Source organism: Seriola aureovittata, chromosome 16, assembly GCF_021018895.1.
Source record: "Seriola aureovittata isolate HTS-2021-v1 ecotype China chromosome 16, ASM2101889v1, whole genome shotgun sequence".
NCBI lineage: Eukaryota > Metazoa > Chordata > Actinopteri > Carangiformes > Carangidae > Seriola > Seriola aureovittata.
This window is the reverse complement of record NC_079379.1, coordinates 19,735,091-19,755,740: the sequence shown is the minus strand read 5'-3', so window position 1 is coordinate 19,755,740 and position 20,650 is coordinate 19,735,091. Positions and strand designations below refer to the sequence as shown.

The following is a 20,650-nucleotide window of genomic DNA, read 5'->3' as shown; positions in this document are numbered from 1 at the left end:
TCAGTTCATCTGCACACTACATTGCTCCCGCTCATTCTTTGCTGCTCACTTTGCTTTGTCGTTTGAACCACAACTCTTACAACAAATTCATCCTGATGATACAGCACAAGTACAAAGGAAACTGGGATATATGTTGAGAGGTAAGTTCACTTATAATTGACTGCGGCATATGGTTTGTGTTAATGATTCTGATAAAATTTGAATGAAAAAACTAACACTAACCATGTATGTAGCTCTTAGCTTTCAAGCAACGAACTGTATAACTAAAGCAATTTAAAAACTAAAAACTAAAGACATGTCAGATGTAGCATAAAATAATTTTTTCAAATGTTGTTATTTAGTTGAAGGAGAAAAGTTGGTTTAGAATGGTCAACAAATGTAGGCCAGTGCTGTTGGGGTGGTGGGGTCTAAAGGAATGTGCCTCATGCCCACGCCTGTCCTGCAGCGGGACAGCTGGTCACTCTCATGTCCTTCCAAAAGTTTTGATCACCCATGCACAACAAAGTCCAGTCCTTAGGCACTGGCGACACTTAAAAGAAAAAGACAGAAGGGTGTTGTGGGTGCTGTAGGTTTTAGTACATTATTCATATCATTGGATCTAGCTTAACACAACAGCTGAAACTGCATCTGGAATTTCGAGGGAGGAGGTTCTGGCCAGGAAAAGAAAACTGTTAAATAAATGTCACACTTGTCTTCCATGGCCTGTCTACATTACAAATCTCTCTGTGATGACACTATTGGGTCAATTTGATCAATTTACTCTCTGGGAGTCTCTTGCCAGTCTTGGCAAACACCTCAAGGGGTGAAATTACAGCCACATTATTCACCAGGGGAGAGTGCAGATGCCCATCCATCGGCACAATGACATGTTATGATAATCTGTGCTCTAATGTAATCTGTGTAATGCCACTCGTTCGAGCTTCAGACAGAAACCGTTTGTAGGTGTTTATATTAGTAGTGTTGCAGTTTTCATTTGAATGCATAAGTAGATTTGTTTGAGGTGTGTCTGAGTATGCTGTGCCCAGGAGATCTAGCCAAAGGGGACAGCTGCTGGTGGCATACTTTCTGCTAAACTGTACCCTTGCTCTGTTCTACATGCCCACATGTGACAATGACATCAACATAGTTTACACAGAAGACTGGCCAACATATTAACTCAACTCCTCTGTCGACATATCAGTGCAGGCAAGGCCTAGTATCTGTGACATGCAGCACGAGTGCCAACAACTACAGCTATCATGCTTGATATGCATCAGCTAAGCTAATTATATTAATTTGCTTTGGTCAAGGGATGAGACGGTTTTGAAGGAGATCATCTATGTCCAAAGAGGGTAATTAGGCTAAACCAATGGAGGACATGGATGCCAGCGCTTCATCTACTGGGTTCGAGCCTCTCTTCATCAAAGAAGAGGATGGGGAGCCAGACAGAACCTTCATGGAACAAGGGGAGTGCAACACGGCACAATCTGGACTCACCTTCACAGGAACACAGCTGAATCCATCAGCCTTAATGAAGCCATACTTACAGGAGATGGATGACTTACTGAAGAGCTGTGAGGAACTTACTGGTATTCCCTTTGGCTCTCGCTTCTCAGAAGGTTACACAGAAACAAGCATGAGCGAATCAATTCTTGGTCAGAGCAAAGAGGAAGTTACAATGGAGAGCTACAGAGAAACAAGTATGTCTCCCCAACCATATCTTTCCACAAGCTACATTGACACACACATGGATGGGGCCGGAGCAGAAGACCAGTCAGCACAAGGGCAGCTGCAAGGCTTGGGCACCATCATCAACAGGTGTGGAATGACCACTGAAGTTTCTCGCCAGACAGAAATGCCTATCACTTCAGCAGGCACCAAACTGAGTGAAACTATGGTGGAGTATGAGGGCCAGCTGCTGGGAATGTTGGCCATGCTGGAGAATTGTATGGAAGAAGCTGGGATGGACTTTGAGCCACAAGACTGGGCTACAGATGCAGGCCATGAATATGTGCACATCAGTAAGAATCCTAATAGGGGCACAACACTGGTCCCCATTCAGCAAGAGAGGCCAGTGAAGTTGGAAACCCAGCCAATGCAATTAGAATCCTGGGCTGCTCAACATGCAGAGGGAGATAAAGTTTCCAAGGACAGCAGAAATGGCGTGACGGTAGGTTCAGCAACAAATAGAAGTCAGCAGAATCCTTTGCTTGGCTGCGACACCATGGGTGGCATTTCGATGGAAACACTGGAAAGGTCAGGGAAAACAGTTCAGGGGGTTCTTAATCCGCAGTTTTCACGGCCATCAAAGCCATTAGATAGTAACGAAAATGATCCAATGTACTGTGAAGGGACAAAGACAGGCTCAGAAACAAATGAAGACATAACTGGGACTGAGGTAGATGACACTGAAATGTCAGCTGAAGAGAGACTAGAGTCCACGGATCTGAAATCTGGGATGAATGAATTAGGAGATTTGGGGTCTCAGATGGAGGAGTGCATAGAGGAAGTACAGCAGTTAGAGAAGAGGAGGAAGGAGCTGTTGACAGAAGTGCTTCAGTTGAGAGGGAATAAAAACAGAGAGGAGGCAGAGGGGAGCAATAAGGAGGAAGAAGTGACAGAAGAGCAAATTGCCACCAAAGTGGCAGAGCTGATGGCTATACTAAAGAGTGAGGAAGAGGGGAGAAGGGAGGAGAGGAAAAGGGAGACACAGAGCCTCAGGGAGGAGAGAGCAGAGGAGGAGAGGAGGTTGTGGAAGGTCAACCTGGAGAGACAGGGGCTGCAAGAGGAGTTCAGAAAGCTGAAAATGAGGCTCTTCGTCACAGCCAGGGACTGTACCCACAGTCAGGCCTCCCTGAACAACCAGCGCCGCGAGACGGAGCTGCTGAGGAGAGAAGAGGTAAGACAATTTTCAACTAGAGTCTTCATGTGTGCATTGTATTTCCAGGAAAACCCTAACATAATTTTATTTCCATGCTGCAGGTGAAGCTCCAGTCTCTGCTGCTTCAGCTGACAGAGGAGGGCTGCCAGCTCAGGTCAGCCCAGCAACAACAGGTCTTAGAACTACGAGCAGCGCTTCATGCCCAGGCGTCCAGTAAGACCTCCAACACCCAGGAGGATCTTACCGAGTGCAGGAGGCATTCCTGTGGGGACATCCAGCAGTATTTGCAGGGTGGACTGAGAGCCCTGGAGGATAGGTGCCTCTATTTTCACTCTTAACACAATTAGCATTTAGAGGCTGATTATACTATATCTTATAGTACCTACCTCTTCTCTATATTAATCTGAAAGTATAATGTGTACTGTTTTCAATTTGGCTCCCTGCAATTAACCACAGGGAATTTGTTGCTCATATTTCAGTTTTGGGTAGAAACTCATTAAAATCAATGGTTGCCTTGGCCAGGTATGAACCCATTTTGCTGGCGTTGCTGAAGAGGAGAGACGCAACAGCTGGAGCGCTGGTGAAAGCTAAAGAGCAGGCCCAGGAGCTGAGAGCCCAGCTGGGACCCCTTAGGGAGGAGATCCAAAAGCTGAAGCTCCAGAGGGCTTGTTTGGAGGAGAAACTCAAACTAATCCACATCCATCGGAGAGAGGATGCGGGGCAGTACAAGGTGAGCAAAATGATGCGGAGAGGGGTGTTTAAAATGGGGAAGATGAAAAGATAAGATAAGATGTACATATTAAAAGTGGTGTAACTTGATACTCAAAGGACTTAAGTTTTCAACCATTACAGGAGACAGTGTACTGTCTGGAGGAGAGCAGCAGAGAACTGAAGACTGAGTTAAAGATTCAGAAGAAAAAAACCAAAGACACAGAAGAGTTGAGAGACAGCCTAACCAAACAACTCCTCCTTTACAGGTAAGATATGTTGATCTATTCTGCATCTTACTTTTAAAACCCTACAGGGAAGCACTCTAATCAAATCATTTTTCTTACAGGGCTGCCATTGAGGACCATAACAAGTGTAACCATGAGGAGAAAACGTGATTGTTTTTTTGTTTTTTGTTTTTTAAATCAAGAACATACCCGCGAACATAGTTCCGTGACTTAATAACAAAACTGATTATCTCATTATTTTTTATCTGCAACATAGTGAATGCCAAGGTTCTATTAATGCACTTTACATATATTAAGAGACATGCTGTTGTTAAAACAAACAAAACTAAGATTGACCTAGTTTGTCCAGAACAGTCTGTAAAGATGAACCAGACTGCTGCTTGTAGAAAGGTTTTTGTTATGAATAAAAGCTTTATGGTTCTTCCAACCTGAGTGCGACTGATGAGTTAATGTCTGACTCTGAAGAGAAGAGAGGGGTTCATGTACTTATATGGGCAACATGGCTGAAGAACTAAACAATGGGACACAGAGTTATAGAGTGAGAGTAAGATCAGAAGACAGGAGTGCACCAAGACGTCACAGCAGACACATGAAAAGGTCTGAGCAAAGTGTGATGAGGCATAACCAACTGTTTCACTGAAAGGATTATTTAGGTTTGTTTAAAAATACTTCTAGGCTTAGCAAGACACTGATGCTATTCAGAGGCATTGACATAAAGTGCACCCAAAGACTAATGAAAGACAGTTTTATTAAGAAATGCACTAACAATTTAACTGTACAAATGCAAAATCTCAAAACATAGAAAAATGTATTTCACAACGACAAAAATGATTAGTAAATTATTTAATTCCTTTAGACGAGTAATGTAATGTTAAGGTGACTGGACATGGGAAAACAACTGGACAATTCAAACACAGATTCAGAAACAGCTGGTGTGGAAATCGGAGTTCAGAACAATTCAGTGGTGACCAAACTGACTCATTATTTGCCTTTTACATTAAACATGACATTCTCTACACTTTTAACATGTGTGGAGGGAGCTGTGTGTGTACACAACAGCAGGTTACTGTGAATAAGCATTTTTCTTGGGCTCTCAGTATGATCGCCCCCTTGTGTTGTAGAAAAGCTTTTTTGAAAAAGCATTGGCTAAAACATTTCAGTGTATAAGGGAAAGCCAATTTGGTTACAAAAATATACTTTTTATATGAAGTGCAAATAACATGGCGGAGGCAATAAATCACTGAATAAAAGGGGAGGTCTTCACTTTGAATATTCCAAACACAACCAGGGCTGTACATGCTTACTCTCTTTCCTGTATTTACAGTGATTTGTGACATATTGTGTCCCACCATAAAGTAGAGCAGGATGGGAAGAAGTAGCTGCATGGATCTTCTGAAGTGGCAGTTTGTGATGAGGTTAAAGGTTAAGACAAATGTGGGTAAATGTGTTACGCTGTGGCTTCAGGGTCTGTTGCACCCTCAGGATCTTCATCATTGTAGATGTTCTCAGCCTACAAGGAGAATCAGTGTGTCAGTCATTCAGACATACTGTCAAGTTATTAGACATTATGAGTCAGTGCATTATTGGATTCAAGGACAACCAGAAAAAGATGAACTCTCAGGCTTTCAAAGCACCAAGGTTTATCTATTAAAACACTACTACATACTTGACTGCAAGCTTTCCTTATATTTATGACAGTTTAGTGTTAAAGGAAATACATTATACAATATTACAAAGGGAACAAAGTAAGCACACACCGTGGTTAGTACACTTAAAATACTCACCATTTCTCTTTTCTGTCTTGTCACTTTGCCCTCACTGAATCCCTCCAACATAAAATCAAAAATCGATCTTGACTGAGATTTTCTCTTTGTAGTTGTTAGCTGAAATTTCAGGAGCCTCCCATCAGGCGATTTATTCCTACAATTCACTGTTGATTGCTCTGATCCACCATGTTATAGCTTCTTTAGAGACATGGTATCCTGAGAGCAGTCGCCTCTGCTGTTTGTGACCTTAAAATGTTCCTGCAAAGTTATGATTTGGTATGTTGTCTTTGAGATAAAATAATTCCCTATAAGACAACATAATACAAAAAAAGAATCATGTTCTCTGCCTGTCCTCAGCTAACATGTGTTAGTAAAATGGGGACTCAGCTGTCTTACCATTTGCCAGACTTGCATAATGTTGTCTTCAGACACAGAGCAAATCACCCAGGGCTCATTGGGGTTCCAGGAGAAGTCTGAGATCTTGGCTGTGTGTCCTCCATGGATAAACTGGTACACAAAAGAAAAACCACTATCATCATTATTGTGATACACGATGATTTTACCAATTAGAGTGAAACTCAACCGCCGAAGATTAGGAGACTTCAATGTGACTCACCAGTAGCTCAGGAGGACCATCCTCAGCATCTTCTGGGGACTGCTCCTCTCCGATTTTACTACAAAAAACAGACAGAAGAGTTAAAGTTCTGAATCATGTTATAGAACAACTAGACCCTATGTCAGCTAGATGAATCTGCAACTGTGTCATGATTCAAATGTCCACTAGGAGTGTTTTTGAAGTGAATGTCTTCAAGTAAGTCTGTTCTACAGGAGCTATATTTCCAGTGACTATGATGACGGTTCAACAGCACACCAACTCATCTTTAAATTGTATGTGTATCCCCTGGATAAGGTTAATTAGCTGAGGAAAAACACAGAGCATTGCTCTGGAAAAAATCAACCTGACATGTAAAGAGCACAGAGCTGAGAAGAGCCACATCTGAGATCTGGGCAAGAAGCTTTGTTCACAGACCAGTGGACATTACCACACTGACTAAAATGTCAGGGGATCACCACAATGGAGCCACTACGAGACATTGCCACATACGGTGGACATAAAGGGTAGATGTCAAGTTGTTTACCTGAGATCCCAGACATTGAGGCGACGGTCTGTTCCACTGGATGCCAATATAGTTTCATTATGAGGTGACCACTGAACCTGGAAAAGCCAGTCAGACAACTCAAATTAGGTCAACCTGAGCAGCAACACAGACGTATAAAACTGAAACTCTCATCACAAGCATCTGTCAGGAACATTTATCTCAAAGTTCATATCTGCTTAGCAAGTGCTGATGCTTCTTACTCATTAACCTTTTGACTCATACATCAGAGATTCTTCAAAGCACCAGGAAACAATTTTGTCTGAGATAACTATTATAAATGCAACATTGTAATTTAATTTCTACCAAAGTCTTTTAGTTGACTATACAGATTTGAATACAAGATATCCTGCTATTCTTATTTTGAGAAAATGTCACAAATGATAAATATTTTACCTGGAAGATCTCATCCTTGTGTGACTCAAAGGAATGCAGCTTCAGTTTCAGGTTTCTCAAATCCCAAAGAGCCACAGTCTGAGTGGGAGAGAGATATTACACATACCTGCCAGATTTTCTTCATGTCTGTGATAACATGGCAGTTTCAAAATAGCAACAATGTCGTCATTATTTATTTAGTCAAAGAGCTATAAGATGCACATCTGACAGAATTAAACTTCATGCTATCAATGAAACTAAAGATGAGATGAAACAATTAAGATGAGGTGGAGTATTGCATCACCTTGTCTGCAGAGCCAGTGGCAAGGATGAACTCGCTGTAAGGGTTAAATGACAAGCAGTTGACCTCTGCAGTGTGGGCATCTACTGCATGGCTGGGTTTGGAGGTGTTGTTTGAACGAGTGTCCCAACTGATATGAAGAAAGGCAGGGTGATCGTCATTTATTTGTATTATTTAAAAAAAAAAAAAGACAAATATTGATGGACTGTGCAACATTGCCTAACTTTTCAGGTGAACTGCTTCACCAACCTGTCAGATCTGACTCATTATGAAGCTACTTACATCATGAGCTTCTGGTCATCTGCTACAGATCCAAAGAGTGACTCATGAAGCAAGTGCCAAGAGACGTCTTCCACCACAGCAGTATGACCGGTGAAGATCGTCTTTGCATCAACTATTTTCCCCTCCTTTGGCACAGCACTTATATCCCACAGACAGATTGTCTACAGATTAAGGAAAGATGAGAGGTAAAAACCACATCAATACTTCACATTCCATGTTTGAACACTTCTTAAAATTTGAAATAATAACTCAATAAAAACCAAAATATGTGAAGATGTCTGATGATGGTTCTCAACCATGAAACTTTAATTTTCCTCTTACATGGTCATCTGATGCACTAAGCAGACAGCCAGACAGATTTGCATTCCAGGATAGACCATAGCCCTCTTTCTGATGACCTCTGAGTCGCAGATCAGGGCGGCATTCTCCATTAACATCTATGGACAACAAAATGAATGCACACTGTTATTATTTCCCAGCATAAAAAACAGATACACAGTAATGAGGTGTTAGTCATGTTCAACAACATGCAAACTTTAGCAGTGTCTGTACTCTGTGATCTATGTACCTGGCTTGGAAGGATGCTTGGTGTAGTCAAACACAAGCACGTCTGAGGTGGGGGTCTTAGTGGCAATGATGCAGGGATTCTGTGGCATGTAGCGGGCACGGTTGACCTCTCCTTCATGGTTAATCTTGATTTCTATCTCGATCTTGCCACTCACTGAGCCAAAGCCTCCAAACTCTGCAGCAACATACAAAGATGCAATATGAGACAGTGAGCTTAAGAAAATGTACAATTCACCTATAACACCAGAGCACTAATTCCCGTTGTTACTCATAAGCTGTGGGAAACAAGTTGTGTAAGGATTCTGGAGCTATCTGAAGAAATCCAATAATAAAGATGATTAAGCCCAACTTAAGATACAGATCCTGAGGGGTCTGCCACTTGATTTAGTGTGTTACAAAAAACTAAACAACTTATTAGAAATATACATGAAAAGTCTGCCTGTCCGAATATGTACACTTATTAAGCATGTGACTGTAAAGTTCTCCAACCTCCTTTTTCACTGTCATAATGTGAGGCGTCAAACTGGGCATCATCATTGGGCAGCTGGACACTAGCAATGACTAGGTGATTCTGCTCATCAGATGTATGAGTGCCCAGTACCAGTCTGTGTACACTGTAATCCTTCCCCTCTGGCCTGTAAGGAGAAAAAAGTTTAGTCATTAACGTCATTATCACTTATTGAAAGGAGACATATTGGTATACACACATGTATGAGATTACTACTGGCCCAGTGTGTACCTGGAGACATCAGGCAACCACTGAGCGGTGAGGCTGGGCCACTCTAAAGCATGGGTCATAACCAGGTCATAGAGGAAGGGGGTGTTTTTCTTCCAGATCTTGTACTCCTCATTAATCACTCTTTCCTCCACTGCATCGTCAAATGCACCAGCTATAGTGGACAGAGAGTGACAACAGAACCATTGATGAATAATTGGTACTTCTACATTTCATTTAGTTGCTAAAAATACTTGCAAGATATGTCTATAGCTTTCAGTGGCTAACGGTGTCAGTTTAATATTAAGGAAGTTGACGGTGTATCTCTGCTATAATCAAGACATTACTGATAGCTAAAGCTATGAGGTTCGACAAGAGCTGTTTACAGTTGTCTTTGTAGTAGACCAATGAATGACTCTCGACCTGACTAGTGCCCGGTATGTAGGCATGTTTGGAGTAATAACCTAACCTGGCTATCATGTGTATACTCTTGCTACATGGTTAGCATACCTATTATAACTTAAAACAGTGTGGTACTGCACCGTCAGTTGCTACCAGTATATAATAGCTAACGTCACTGTTGGCTAACAAATAACGCGAAAACTCGAAATGAAAACCGAAACCGCGGCTGTTACAGCTCACACAATGGAGGTTTTACGCGGCTTAGGTTGTGAATGTGAAAGGTTAATTCTGGAGCTATAGCAGCTAACTGCTACTTAAGCTAGCCGTATAGCTAGCTTAATACATGTCCGATAACAGCGATATTTGTCGCAGACAACATTGAAACCCTTCATTTTACCTTCCTTGTCCGCCATTGCAGGTATCTTAAGAAGTTGATGGACGACAGTCACTTCAGGTTAGTTGATACTTGGAGTCAAAGAGCCTTGTCGCAGGTCTCCCTGTGGTGAGCAAACCCCAGTGCCGTTTAAAGCACAGAGTGAACGAAGCTAAGCTAACGGCTAACTGAGGACTGGGGGAGACGTGGGTGCATTCGCGCGCTCAATACAAGTGAGAGAAACGTCTTTCCGCCAATCACAGCGCAGTAGCTGTGCTCGTGCTGACCATAGACTGCATACAACAATGGACGTCTCCGGGGTTGAAAAGTGAAGCCAATGCGGAAGTGCCTTAATGTGCAATACCACCGACAGCTGCTGGGGGCTGCCTCCAAAAAACTCAATACACTATTATTCAAAAACGCCAACTTCTATCATGAAATACTCAGTAAACATTTTTTTCCACAACTCATTACGGTATGCTGGGTCAAATCCACACCTCTCGTTCAGTGTACTGGTGGTCCATCTGAAATAATCATCAAATTAATTAGATATTAGGCCATAAAAACTGGTACATTTGGGGGCGTGCCTGTATGATTGACATGCCTGGTTTGCAACGATTGATAAACTGACGACGCAGGTCAGGAGGAGGGCTCGAGCCGTGTGCGCGTCGTATTGAAACAGTTGTTAAATTTCTATTATTATCTCAATATCTGTCGGTGTAGGAGGAATTTTGCACTAACAGTTTTTTCTGTTAGTTATTTAGTTTTAATGAGTTTTCGGTTCACAGTAATTATGACTCGTTCTTCGGAACTAACAGACCGAAGGGATGCTGATATACAGTTTTTTCGGTAAGTAAATGTTTATTTCCTGAACGTCCTACGGTTTTAATGTGTATGCACCCTAAAATGGAGTGCGTTTTTTCCCTACGTGTTTTGACCGGAGAAGCAAAACAGCAAAACATTCAATTTTATCTCATTACCTTATTATCTGTATGCTCTTTTCGCTAGTATCGTATTGTATTGAGTACAATACACAATGTATACTAGAACATTATCTTGTAGGAGTTTGTCATTTAATACTGTAAATTCATACACAGTAGTCCTCAACTGAAGCAGATATAGCTAGATAGTTAGATAGCTAGATAATTTATTTATCCCCTACGGAAAATTTATGATGTTCATGCACCTGTCCCGACAACTGGTATATGTGTATGATTAACTGTGATCCACCATGTCTGAACTAAAATGTTTTTGTTTTTTTTACTGACATCCTTAGTTCTCAAATGGGCTGTGATGATGATGATGATGCATCATCAACTTCCTCTGATGAGGGGACAGACCGGCACATTTGTTTATGTGCCGGTCAGAACTTGCCTGCTCTACAAAGAAGGTGACGTTCATTAAGCCAAACTCGAGGCTTCAAAACAGCAGTTCACAAACCAATGGGTGACGTCACGTTGTTTGCCACTTGTATGGGTGCTGAACAGTGGAGGGCATCAGGAGGCCGCCTTAAAATAGTACAAATCTTATTTTTATTTTTGCCACATGTCACACTCATTAGAGCACATTTAAAAAAAACAAAGCCATCGTTTATTTAAATTTAAAATGATCTGACACTCTACGGATTCTCTTGTGATCTCATCCATTTCAACGGCAACTAAAACAATATACTTATATTTCTCATAAAATATTTCCTTACTTATTGGTGTATCTATTCTATACACGTGTCTTTAATCTTGTTTACCCCTGGCTCTGTTTGTTATTTGTATGATGACTGTTAAATAAGGTTGTGAAAAAAGTGAGGACACTACTGTCTTATTGGTCATATTCGACGAGCATGTTATCCTCACTGTGAAAGAAGTGGTTATTATGAATAACAAACCCTCGAAAAGGGCCTCTATGGTGCCTGTAATGACTTTAAAATCTGATGTATTCCTATCTTTTTTTGAGGAAAAAGTCTATCCGAGGACAGTTTAATTGTATTTCTCGGTACAAATCGCATAACGTTTAAATATGCATGACCACACTCGTATGTACTGCTACATTTACAGGTGGAACTGACAATATCTTGTCAGGAAAAAGGGACAACATGCCTTTTTTTGTTCGCCACTGGTCAACTGTGATTTCACCGCTTTAGTATGAAGCTATCTTATTGGACACCTCCTCTTAAGTGCTCTCTCATTGGCTGACGATGACGCGGGCCCTTGAAACGACAAAGTAAGGCTCACCTTGAGCTTGCGCATTACGTTTTTAAGCACGCGTTATGTCATGTCCTGAGTGATACCACAGCGTGCTCATTCGGTCAGTATGACGACGTCTGATATGTCCGGTGTGCTTGGCATCCTCAGGTCTCTTTATCGGCACATACAGACACTGGAGGAATTTGCAGACAGCATCGTGTTCAGAGAGGGACAGAGGGCTGTGCTGGTCCAACAGTCAGACACAAACCGCTTCAAATCATTCGTACAGGCTGTTTTTGTCTGCTTTGATAAGGAGCTACAGCAGATACCAAGCTGCAACCAGGTAAGTTTTACCTATCCGGCATGCATCTCGTGGAGTTGACTCGAACCTCTGAACAACCATGGGGCAGTATTTCTAAAACTAGCTGCTAACTATTTAGCTAACGGCTGCCAAGGCAGTAAGGTCATATCTCATGGAAGCATTGTTCAGTAGTGTTATAAAAGAGTTGGGACAGAAATTATGTGCCGAGGCAGAATAATTTAATTTCCGTTCAACAATAATCCGGCATCAAATGTGGCAAACTGTAAATGACAGTTTTATTGTAAAATAAAAGAAATTATCAGCTTTAGCTGATAATTAGTCTTGAATTGTGATATATAACGGTTGCACAAACCATTACGCTTTTTGGGTTATATGATATTGAATTTTAAGTTTTCTTGATTTAAAAAGAAAAAGGAACATGCTGTGATTCAAATGTTAGAAACATTCTTGCGTTGATGTGATGTATGTTATGTTGTTTTTTTTTCCGCAGATATGCACCCTGCCTGAATTGCTGGCCTTTGTTCTTAACAGCATGAAAAGAAAAAAAAAAAGAAATGTCTTGGCACACGGCTACAATTATCTCTCCTTGGCTCATGAGGAGCGGGATGCAGACCACTTCAAATTCCAAGGAGATGTAACCCAAAGTGCTGCTTATATCCATGGCAGCGACTTGTGGAGGAAAGTCACAATACGTCTTGGCACAGACATCACACGGTACCTGTTGGAGAGCTGCTCTGTGTTCATGGCAGTCCCTCCCTCATGTGTTTTCCAGGTTAGCGGCGTTCCGGTATATGACAGGGTTTCCATGGCGTCTGCTTCCACTGGGTTTTATCTCCAGCCTCGCTCCAGGGCACATAATAGTACTCGGTTTAGAAGAAATCAAAGCTCAGTGACCTTGAAAAGAAGACACAGAGTCGAAAATCAAGCAGTCAGCAAGAGGAGGAACAGAATGAATGTAAGTGTGAAGAGGAGGAAAAGAAAGAGAGACACGGATCACAAAGATGATGAGGGGGTTATGAATTGTTCAGGAAAGAGGAGACGAAAGGGACAGCTAGAACCCACACAGGACAACCAGCAGGTTTGCTCTGAAACAGTGGAGGAAGAGCGGCGCATGTCTGTGGAACAAACACTATCTATGAAGCCTTTGGAAAATGGTTGTACTGGTTCTAAACAGCCTGTTGAAATTCAAACAAACAATCTTCCCTTGGAAGGAGGACCCAGTTGGAGATCGGGGGTTTTCCCTCCTTTTCCTCCATCACAATGTTTTATCCGTACGCTGGGATTCCTGTATGGGGGAAGGGGAATGCGTGGCTTCCTTCTCAACAGGAAAAAGAAGAGCTCTGTTGGATCCAGAAGGCTACAAGGGCGAGATCTAGTAAGAATAGTCTTCTTTGAGGGACTGGCTTATCTAAACAGACTAGACAAGAAGCTAAAGAAACTCCCCCAACGCTTTTTTAACATGGTCCCCCTGTTCAGTCAGATATTGCGTCAACACAAGAGGTGTCCGTACAGCAGAATACTGCAGAGGATGTGTCCACTGGTGAAAGAGAGCGATGGAGGACAGGGAGAACTGAGCTCCCTCTTGCCTCAACACTGTGCACCTCACCGGGTCTACCTGTTTGTCAGGGAATGCCTTTCTGCTGTGGTCCCACATGAGCTGTGGGGCTCTGATCACAACCGACTTAATTTCTTTGTCAGGGTCAGGGGTTTCCTGCGCAGTGGCAAGTTTGAGAAGCTTTCATTGGCTGAATTGCTGTGGAAGATGAAGGTGAATGACTGTGATTGGTTGAAGATCAGTAAGACAGGTAAGATTATCGTTGGTGGTTAAGTAGTATTTTTATTCTGCTGACATATGTATTTTTGTCTGACATAAATACTCTCATCTGCAGGCAGGGTCCCGCCCAGTGAGCTCTCATACCGGACACAGATCCTGGGTCAGTTCCTGGCTTGGCTTCTGGATGGCTATGTTGTAAGCCTCGTCCGAGCCTGCTTTTATGTCACTGAGAGCATGGGCCAGAAGAATGCCCTCAGGTTCTACAGACAGGAAGTCTGGGCCCAACTACAGGATCTGGCCTTCAGGTACATACACGTACACGCAAAGGTTCCTATTTATACAACCACAAGCTCACAAACCATTTTTGTGATTTAGAGGTCACCTTTCCAAGGGACAGATGGAGGAGTTGACTCCAGCAGAGGTGACATCCCTCCCCAAAACCACCGTCATCTCACGCCTTCGCTTCATTCCCAAGACTGATGGCATGAGGCCTATCACACGAGTCATAGGAGCAGATGCCAAAATGAGGGTACATTTTTACAATGACGTTAAAGTCAGTTTTGTGTTATTACGTGTTGTAAGCGTATGCAGGGTTTTTAAAACGCTTTCTTTTCTTCCCTGCAGCTCTACCGAGGGCGTGTCCGGGACTTGCTGGATATGTTGCAGGCCTGTGTGCGCTCCACTCCATCTCTCCTGGGCTCCACAGTGTGGGGGATGACCGATATCCACAAGGGGCTGCAGTCTCTGGCTCAAGCCCAGAAGGACAAACCACAACCCCTCTACTTTGTTAAGGTTGTTTTCTTTTTATTACACAATTTTAGCACACAAAAAATCATAATCATCATAAATCATTTCCACTTTTAGTTATTAATTCTGTGTTTTCACTGTGGTTAAGGTGGATGTGAGTGGAGCCTATGAGAGTCTGCCTCATGACAAACTCACTGAGGTGGTTGGCCAGGCCCTGTCACCTGTCCAAGATGAGGTCTTTACCATCCGCCGCTATGCCAAGATCTGGGCTGATCCCCATGAAGGCCTGAAAAAGTCCTTTGTTAGACAGGTACCATCACACCCACACACATGAATGTACTGTTTACACACACATTATTTGACCCACTTGTGGCTATTGTCACTTTTGTCGATACAGGCAGATTTCCTGGAGGATAACATAGGATCCACTAACATGAAAGGGTTTGTGATGTCACTGCAGAAAAGGAGCAAAGTTCATCACGCCATACTGGTTGAGCAGGTGACTTCCTGAGATGTATCTTTTAGTTAAAGTTGTTTGATAGTTTTTCCTTTTTGTTTTTTTTTTTTTTTTTTTTTTTTTTTTTTTTTTTTTTACGTTTTAGCATTTCACTCCTTTTCTTTATTTCAGCATTTCTGCTCAGATCTTCTCGGCAGAGAGGCAATGCAGTTTTTCACCCAGATGCTAACTGGCAGCATTGTTCAGTTTGGGAAAAAGTAAGCAATACCATGAAATGACTTTTGTGACCGGCATGTCATGACTCATTTTCTTTCATTTACAATGTGACCAGGAGAGTTAATCTGATTTTGCCGTTGTGTTTTGCAGAACGTACCGTCAGTGCAGAGGAATTCCTCAGGGATCGGTTGTGTCCAGTCTGCTCTGTTGTCTCTGCTACGGTCACATGGAGAATGTGCTTTTCAAAGATAAAACTGAAAAAAAAGGGTAGAGCAGACCTATCTGTAGTTCACTTAACCTCTATAGATGTAGTAACACATGTGCAGCAGCAGAGAGCAGTCTTTCTGTACCTTTCCCTCTCTGTGTCTCCTGTAGGTGTCTGATGAGACTGGTGGACGACTTCCTTCTGATCACCCCAGACTTACACGAAGCACAAACATTCCTCAAGTACGACACACTCACAGCTTTGTCATGTCACATATTACTACTCATGTGATACAGTTGTTCTCACCCAACATCTATTTTTTTTTTTTACAGAACTTCCTCATTTTTTCTCATGCACTTTTCAAATATTCTGAATATTTCAAACTTTTATAAAATCCATTATTAACCACATAATTAATTAATCTTAAGAGTTGAGATGAAGCACTCAGACTAACTTGACTGTTGAAAAGGTCAGATGTAATTGAACCTTATTAATTTACTCTCACTGTGTTTAACTGGCAGCCATTTTTTTTTTCTTGGCAGTAAAATTGTTACCAGAGACCGTACAAAATATTTCGAAGTAGCAGGCTGCAATATGATCTGCAGTTCCTTCAGAATCCAACATAAATGTATCAATGTATAAGAGTAATAATAATGTAATATATAAGAGTATCAGTGTAAGATAATGATAATATAATATATAAATATATCAATGTTGTTATTCCTCTCGTGCATCATGTTTGTCTTGTGATATCATCAATCCATAAAATCAAGTGGTAGAATTTAATCAAATGGATTAGATTTTATAATCATATAATTATTCCAGTGATATAAGATGAAAGAATAAAGAGACAATTCAAATGCACATTCTTTTTTTAAATGGAAAAATGTCGACAGCCAAAGATTTAACACAACATGATGCTGAATTTTTGATATAGCAGTTGGTAATGACATCTGCACTTGGTGTGTAGGATCTTGCTGGCTGGGGTTCCACAGTATGGTTTAGTGGTCAACCCGCAGAAGGTGGTGGTCAACTTTCAACTTTCAGGAGGCGTTGGCTCTTGTCCCGGCATTCGCGTGCTGCCCCCTCACTGCCTCTTCCCCTGGTGTGGACTGCTGCTGGACACAAACTCACTGGATGTCCACAAAGACTATTCTAGGTGAAACATCCCGTCAGTTGTAATTGCACTGTAGAATTATTGCCGACAGTGTACTTCTTGCGTGATAAGTTATTTAGCTTTGTCAGTCTTTACGGTTTCTTGTAAGCTGGGTGAATCCCAACGCTGTACTTTGTACCTTCTCATAAACATTCATCGAGACAACTCCCAGTGTAGCATGGATGACTAAGTCTCCTGTAGTTTTTAAGTGATTTTCCTTTTCTTCTTTCCATCTCTGACAGCTTCGCAGGCCTGTCTCTGCGCTACAGCCTTACTTTGGGCTCTTTCCACTCAGCTGGACAGCAAATGAGGAGGAAACTGATGGGCATCCTCAGACTCAAATGTCACGCCCTGTTCTTGGACCTCAAGGTCGGGGAAATAATTATTGTGAAAGTTCAAAAGAAGTTTTCCAAAATCCTGTGAACGCTCACTATTAACATTACGTGGCTCTTAGTATATAAAGTATTTACCCCCCCTTTCACTTTTGGCAAATTTTATTGTGTTGTAGATTGAATATTTTTAGAAATCTTTGCAAAGTGCCATCATCAGGTCAAAAGTTTTATTTCCAGTATCCAGTACTTTAATTAATCACCAAATACCAGCAAAACTAATGACATCTGCTTCAGTCTCATGCTACAGTTAAAGGGTTAATGTGTTAAACCTTATATCGGCTAAACACCAGCATGTTGGCATTGTAAATAACATGCTGATTTAGCTTAGAGCGCGTCTGTGCCTAAGTACAGCTTCACAGAGCTATAAACTATAAAACAGTTTTGTTGTCATAGGCATAGTTGCATTCAAGCAATATCTTTAATTATAATAAGTAAGGAAAGGGTATGAGTGAATTGAATAATGTTAGAATTTTAATTATAGCTGAATTGATAAGACCTTAATTGCTCTAATTAGATACTGCTAGCAGATAACACACTATATTTGGGATTTAATTGATGTTAGCACATGTAGATTTATATTTAGATCTACATAGGCTAAATTTATCCACCTGCAGTTTGTTGTTTGTTGCACTGTATTTGAAAAGGCTCCTGACACAGCTACATTAGTGCTAGCAGCCATAAACAAACATAGACTAGCTGTGTCCTACTTGAGGAGTTGCCTCCTTCACATGACACAGCCTATAAAGGTATAAACATGAACTTCCAAGGCCCTATAGCCTCAGAGAGTTCTCCTATAGAGTCAGAAGTTTCCAGAAGTGGTTAATGACAGTTGTAAATTCAACGATATCTGAGTTTATGAGCCATGATATTTCACTTCAACTCATAACAAACAAGAATGTAAATATTAGTAAATACAGTACGTACAGAACAAATAGTGAAACAATCAGGGAACAGGAAATATAATGTATGTTATATATCATTTACAAAATAGTAAAGACTGTTTATTTGCACCTTTCATAAGCATTATTGCATTTGATTGAGATGCATCTATGAAGTGGAAGTCCCACATATATTTTTTTCTGTTTCAGTCCCTCTTGTTTCATTTCTGTACCTGCACTTTTGCACTGAATATAATATATAATATAATATAATATAATATATACATACATATAATAATAATAATGATAATAATAGTTATAATAATAATAGACTCATTTTGCTCCTCAGACCAATTCTCTTGCGGCAGTCTACAAAAACATCTACAAGCTGGTTCTGCTTCATGCGTGCAGGTAAACACACTGACCTTTTGTGTCTCCACTCTCCTCCAGAAGCACTGAAATCGAATGGCAATAAACACAATGCTTACTTCCATTCTCGCACGTGCTCACTGGCTTCGACTTAATAAACAGGATTGTAAAGATAAACCTGCTATTAAAATAAACACAGAGAAGGTTGTTAATCAATACCTGCGCTGAGCTGCGACGTAATTGCGCCGCCTTTTTCTTCAGAATGTAGATATCTGAACGGGGAGGGCCTGTCTCTGTATTCTCTTTGTCCTCTTTATGTGTTTTCTCTTTAGGTTCCATGTGTGTGCCCAAAGTTTGCCATTTGGTCAGACGGTTGCTAAGAACTCTGTCTACTTCCTGCACATGATATGGGACATGGCTGAGTACGCCAACCACCTCATCAGGCTCAGCAACAAAGGCAATTTCCCCCACACACATCTCGAAAAAGTAATTCAAAACATTATCAAGTTCAAAACTTATTCTCATCATTTTTTTCTTCTCCCTTCCTCTTTTTCCAGGACTGATTTTAGGCAGTAAGGCTCAGACAGGCACCGTGCAGTATGAAGCAGTGGAGCTTCTTTTCTGTCTTTCCTTCTTGCTGGTGCTGTCACAACACCGTCCTCTCTATAAGGATCTGATCCCACACCTGCACAAACGTATGTACCTCCAGGAAACACACACACATATACAGAAAGTATCCAGGACGACTAGCACAATTCTCCCAATAATAATAAAAAATGTGATGGCTATAACACATTTCCTACAAAAAAAGATACAATCTAATGTGCTACACAAAAGATGAAACGTATGCAAGAAAAGTAATGATGCAAGAAAAAGCAACAATAAATAAACCAAATTTACAGTCAATTGAGCTAATGATTATTTCATCATCGATTAATCTGTTGTCATTTTTTCAATTAATCATTAAGTCTAAAAAATATTCCCAAAAAATGCCAAGCAGAGGTGCTAAGAGCCTGAGGTGAAGTCTTCAAATGTCTTGTTTAGTCTGACCAATTATCCAAAACCTAAGCTATTCAGTTTACATATTTAACTGTAAACTGAATATAGACGAGGAAAAAAGTCCTCACATTTCAATTTGTGCAAAAGCTGTTTTCATGGGAAGAGGTCAAAGGGGGCGATAGATTTTTATTCAAAGAAATATGAAGTGACATGTGGCATGAGTCAATGAAACGGTTTCTGGTGGTGCGAGATCATCCAAACAACTATTAACAACCATCAGATCTTGCCAGGAATGCCAATCCCTTTGAATGTGGACTTTGTGAGAGATGCACCCAACTCATCAAATATTACATGTACTCAAGTCAAGTTTATTGTCATCTTTAAATCGATTTTACAGGCAGATGAATGTTACAGTTCACCAACAAAGAGAAAAGAAGGACACCTTCCTATCTTCTGTTATCATCTTTTGACAGGGAAACGCAGTCTGGAGCGGCGTCTGGGGGATCTGAGGCTGGCCAGGGTCCGACAGGCCACTAACCCCAGGACCCCAGTTGACTTCTTGGCCATCCAGATGTAAACTACCACCTAACCTCAGTTACTGCTTCCAGCCACCAAGAAACCCCTCATCAGCTGAAAGGTATGAATAAGTATTATTTCCAGCTTCTCTGGCATTTGTTTTTTCTCCAAAATCCATTTATGTTTTTTTTTTTTCAAATTCAAGACATAGAGCAAAACTTTCTTGTCTGCTTGTCTCATCCTCAGGTTTGCGAGAGAGTAAGATGAGCAGTGTGTTGAAATCAGTAACTTGGATTTATCTGATCTGTCCGTGCCAAAAAATGTAATGTATCTGTTATAGTGTCAGGGAAGCTGGCTGCAGAGAAAGAGAGCAAAAACAGCTCTGTTATAAAACACTGAAACGATAAACTTAAGTCATAAACACACCCAATAAAACAACAACCTCCATATATCAATAAAGATGGATGAATGAATATCATCCAGCTACTCTACTAGACTCTGTGTCAACCCCAAGCTGTTTGTCTCTCTGGACTTTGATTTACACTTTGTGGTGATTTTCCACAAAGAAGACATGACATCACTTTGGAAATAATTTATATGTAAATCGGCCCACAGAAATATTGTCAGCACATTGTCATTACAGTAAGTGAGTCAAATGATTTTTGTAGAAGCTGTGTAAAATGTA

The 20,650-nt window shown here is 41.1% G+C and overlaps 3 protein-coding genes across 10 annotated transcripts; 2 read left to right on the top strand and 1 right to left on the bottom strand.

Moving 5' to 3' along the window:
* Nucleotides 1-14: 14 nt before the first annotated feature.
* sync (syncoilin, intermediate filament protein) lies at nt 15-4,248 on the top strand. The gene is made up of 6 exons (XM_056398552.1): nt 15-140; nt 1,290-2,878; nt 2,962-3,176; nt 3,383-3,590; nt 3,713-3,837; nt 3,918-4,248. Exons 2-6 carry the CDS (start codon nt 1,349-1,351, stop codon nt 3,964-3,966), a joined length of 2,127 nt encoding a protein of 708 aa, XP_056254527.1. The 5' UTR covers nt 15-140; nt 1,290-1,348; the 3' UTR covers nt 3,967-4,248.
* A 299-nt stretch (nt 4,249-4,547) lies between these two features.
* Nucleotides 4,548-10,091, bottom strand: rbbp4 (retinoblastoma binding protein 4). Its single transcript, XM_056398560.1, has 12 exons — nt 9,779-10,091; nt 9,004-9,154; nt 8,754-8,899; nt 8,266-8,439; nt 8,019-8,134; nt 7,698-7,858; nt 7,419-7,545; nt 7,136-7,213; nt 6,722-6,798; nt 6,199-6,256; nt 5,979-6,089; nt 4,548-5,326 (listed from the first exon to the last, which is right to left on the bottom strand). Exons 1-12 carry the CDS (start codon nt 9,792-9,794, stop codon nt 5,264-5,266), a joined length of 1,278 nt encoding a protein of 425 aa, XP_056254535.1. The 5' UTR covers nt 9,795-10,091; the 3' UTR covers nt 4,548-5,263.
* A 285-nt stretch (nt 10,092-10,376) lies between these two features.
* Nucleotides 10,377-20,459, top strand: tert (telomerase reverse transcriptase). Of its 8 annotated transcripts, none has more exons than XM_056398548.1 (20): nt 10,381-10,603; nt 11,031-11,144; nt 11,806-11,971; nt 12,103-12,277; nt 12,747-14,061; nt 14,146-14,335; nt 14,406-14,559; nt 14,655-14,822; nt 14,926-15,087; nt 15,175-15,276; nt 15,406-15,491; nt 15,601-15,717; nt 15,826-15,897; nt 16,626-16,814; nt 17,054-17,180; nt 18,431-18,492; nt 18,783-18,907; nt 19,008-19,145; nt 19,923-20,086; nt 20,212-20,459. In XM_056398548.1, exons 3-19 carry the CDS (start codon nt 11,946-11,948, stop codon nt 20,024-20,026), a joined length of 3,312 nt encoding a protein of 1,103 aa, XP_056254523.1. In that variant the 5' UTR covers nt 10,381-10,603; nt 11,031-11,144; nt 11,806-11,945; the 3' UTR covers nt 20,027-20,086; nt 20,212-20,459. The 8 variants fall into 8 exon arrangements, with proteins under 8 accessions (XP_056254526.1, XP_056254525.1, XP_056254523.1 ...); XM_056398547.1 differs by having other exon boundaries at nt 11,031-11,271; XM_056398549.1 differs by lacking the exon at nt 11,031-11,144.
* Nucleotides 20,460-20,650: the final 191 nt, after the last annotated feature.

What these genes read in the sequence shown, in the direction of transcription:
- sync (XM_056398552.1), top strand. Translation starts at nt 1,349, where the DNA reads ATGGAGGACATGGATGCCAGCGCTTCATCTACTGGGTTCGAGCCTCTC. An exon ending in AGGATGCGGGGCAGTACAAG is followed by an intron (nt 3,591 to 3,712) that starts GTGAGCAAAATG and finishes CAACCATTACAG; the next exon opens with GAGACAGTGTACTGTCTGGA. An exon ending in AAACAACTCCTCCTTTACAG is followed by an intron (nt 3,838 to 3,917) that starts GTAAGATATGTT and finishes TTTTTCTTACAG; the next exon opens with GGCTGCCATTGAGGACCATA.
- tert (XM_056398544.1), top strand. Translation starts at nt 10,524, where the DNA reads ATGAGTTTTCGGTTCACAGTAATTATGACTCGTTCTTCGGAACTAACA. An exon ending in AGATACCAAGCTGCAACCAG is followed by an intron (nt 12,278 to 12,746) that starts GTAAGTTTTACC and finishes TTTTTTCCGCAG; the next exon opens with ATATGCACCCTGCCTGAATT. An exon ending in AAAAGTCCTTTGTTAGACAG is followed by an intron (nt 15,088 to 15,174) that starts GTACCATCACAC and finishes TTGTCGATACAG; the next exon opens with GCAGATTTCCTGGAGGATAA.
- rbbp4 (XM_056398560.1), bottom strand. An exon ending in TGGTTGCCTGATGTCTCCAG is followed by an intron (nt 8,900 to 9,003) that starts GTACACACTGGG and finishes TTCTCCTTACAG; the next exon opens with GCCAGAGGGGAAGGATTACA. An exon ending in CTCAATGTCTGGGATCTCAG is followed by an intron (nt 6,257 to 6,721) that starts GTAAACAACTTG and finishes TGTTTTTTGTAG; the next exon opens with TAAAATCGGAGAGGAGCAGT.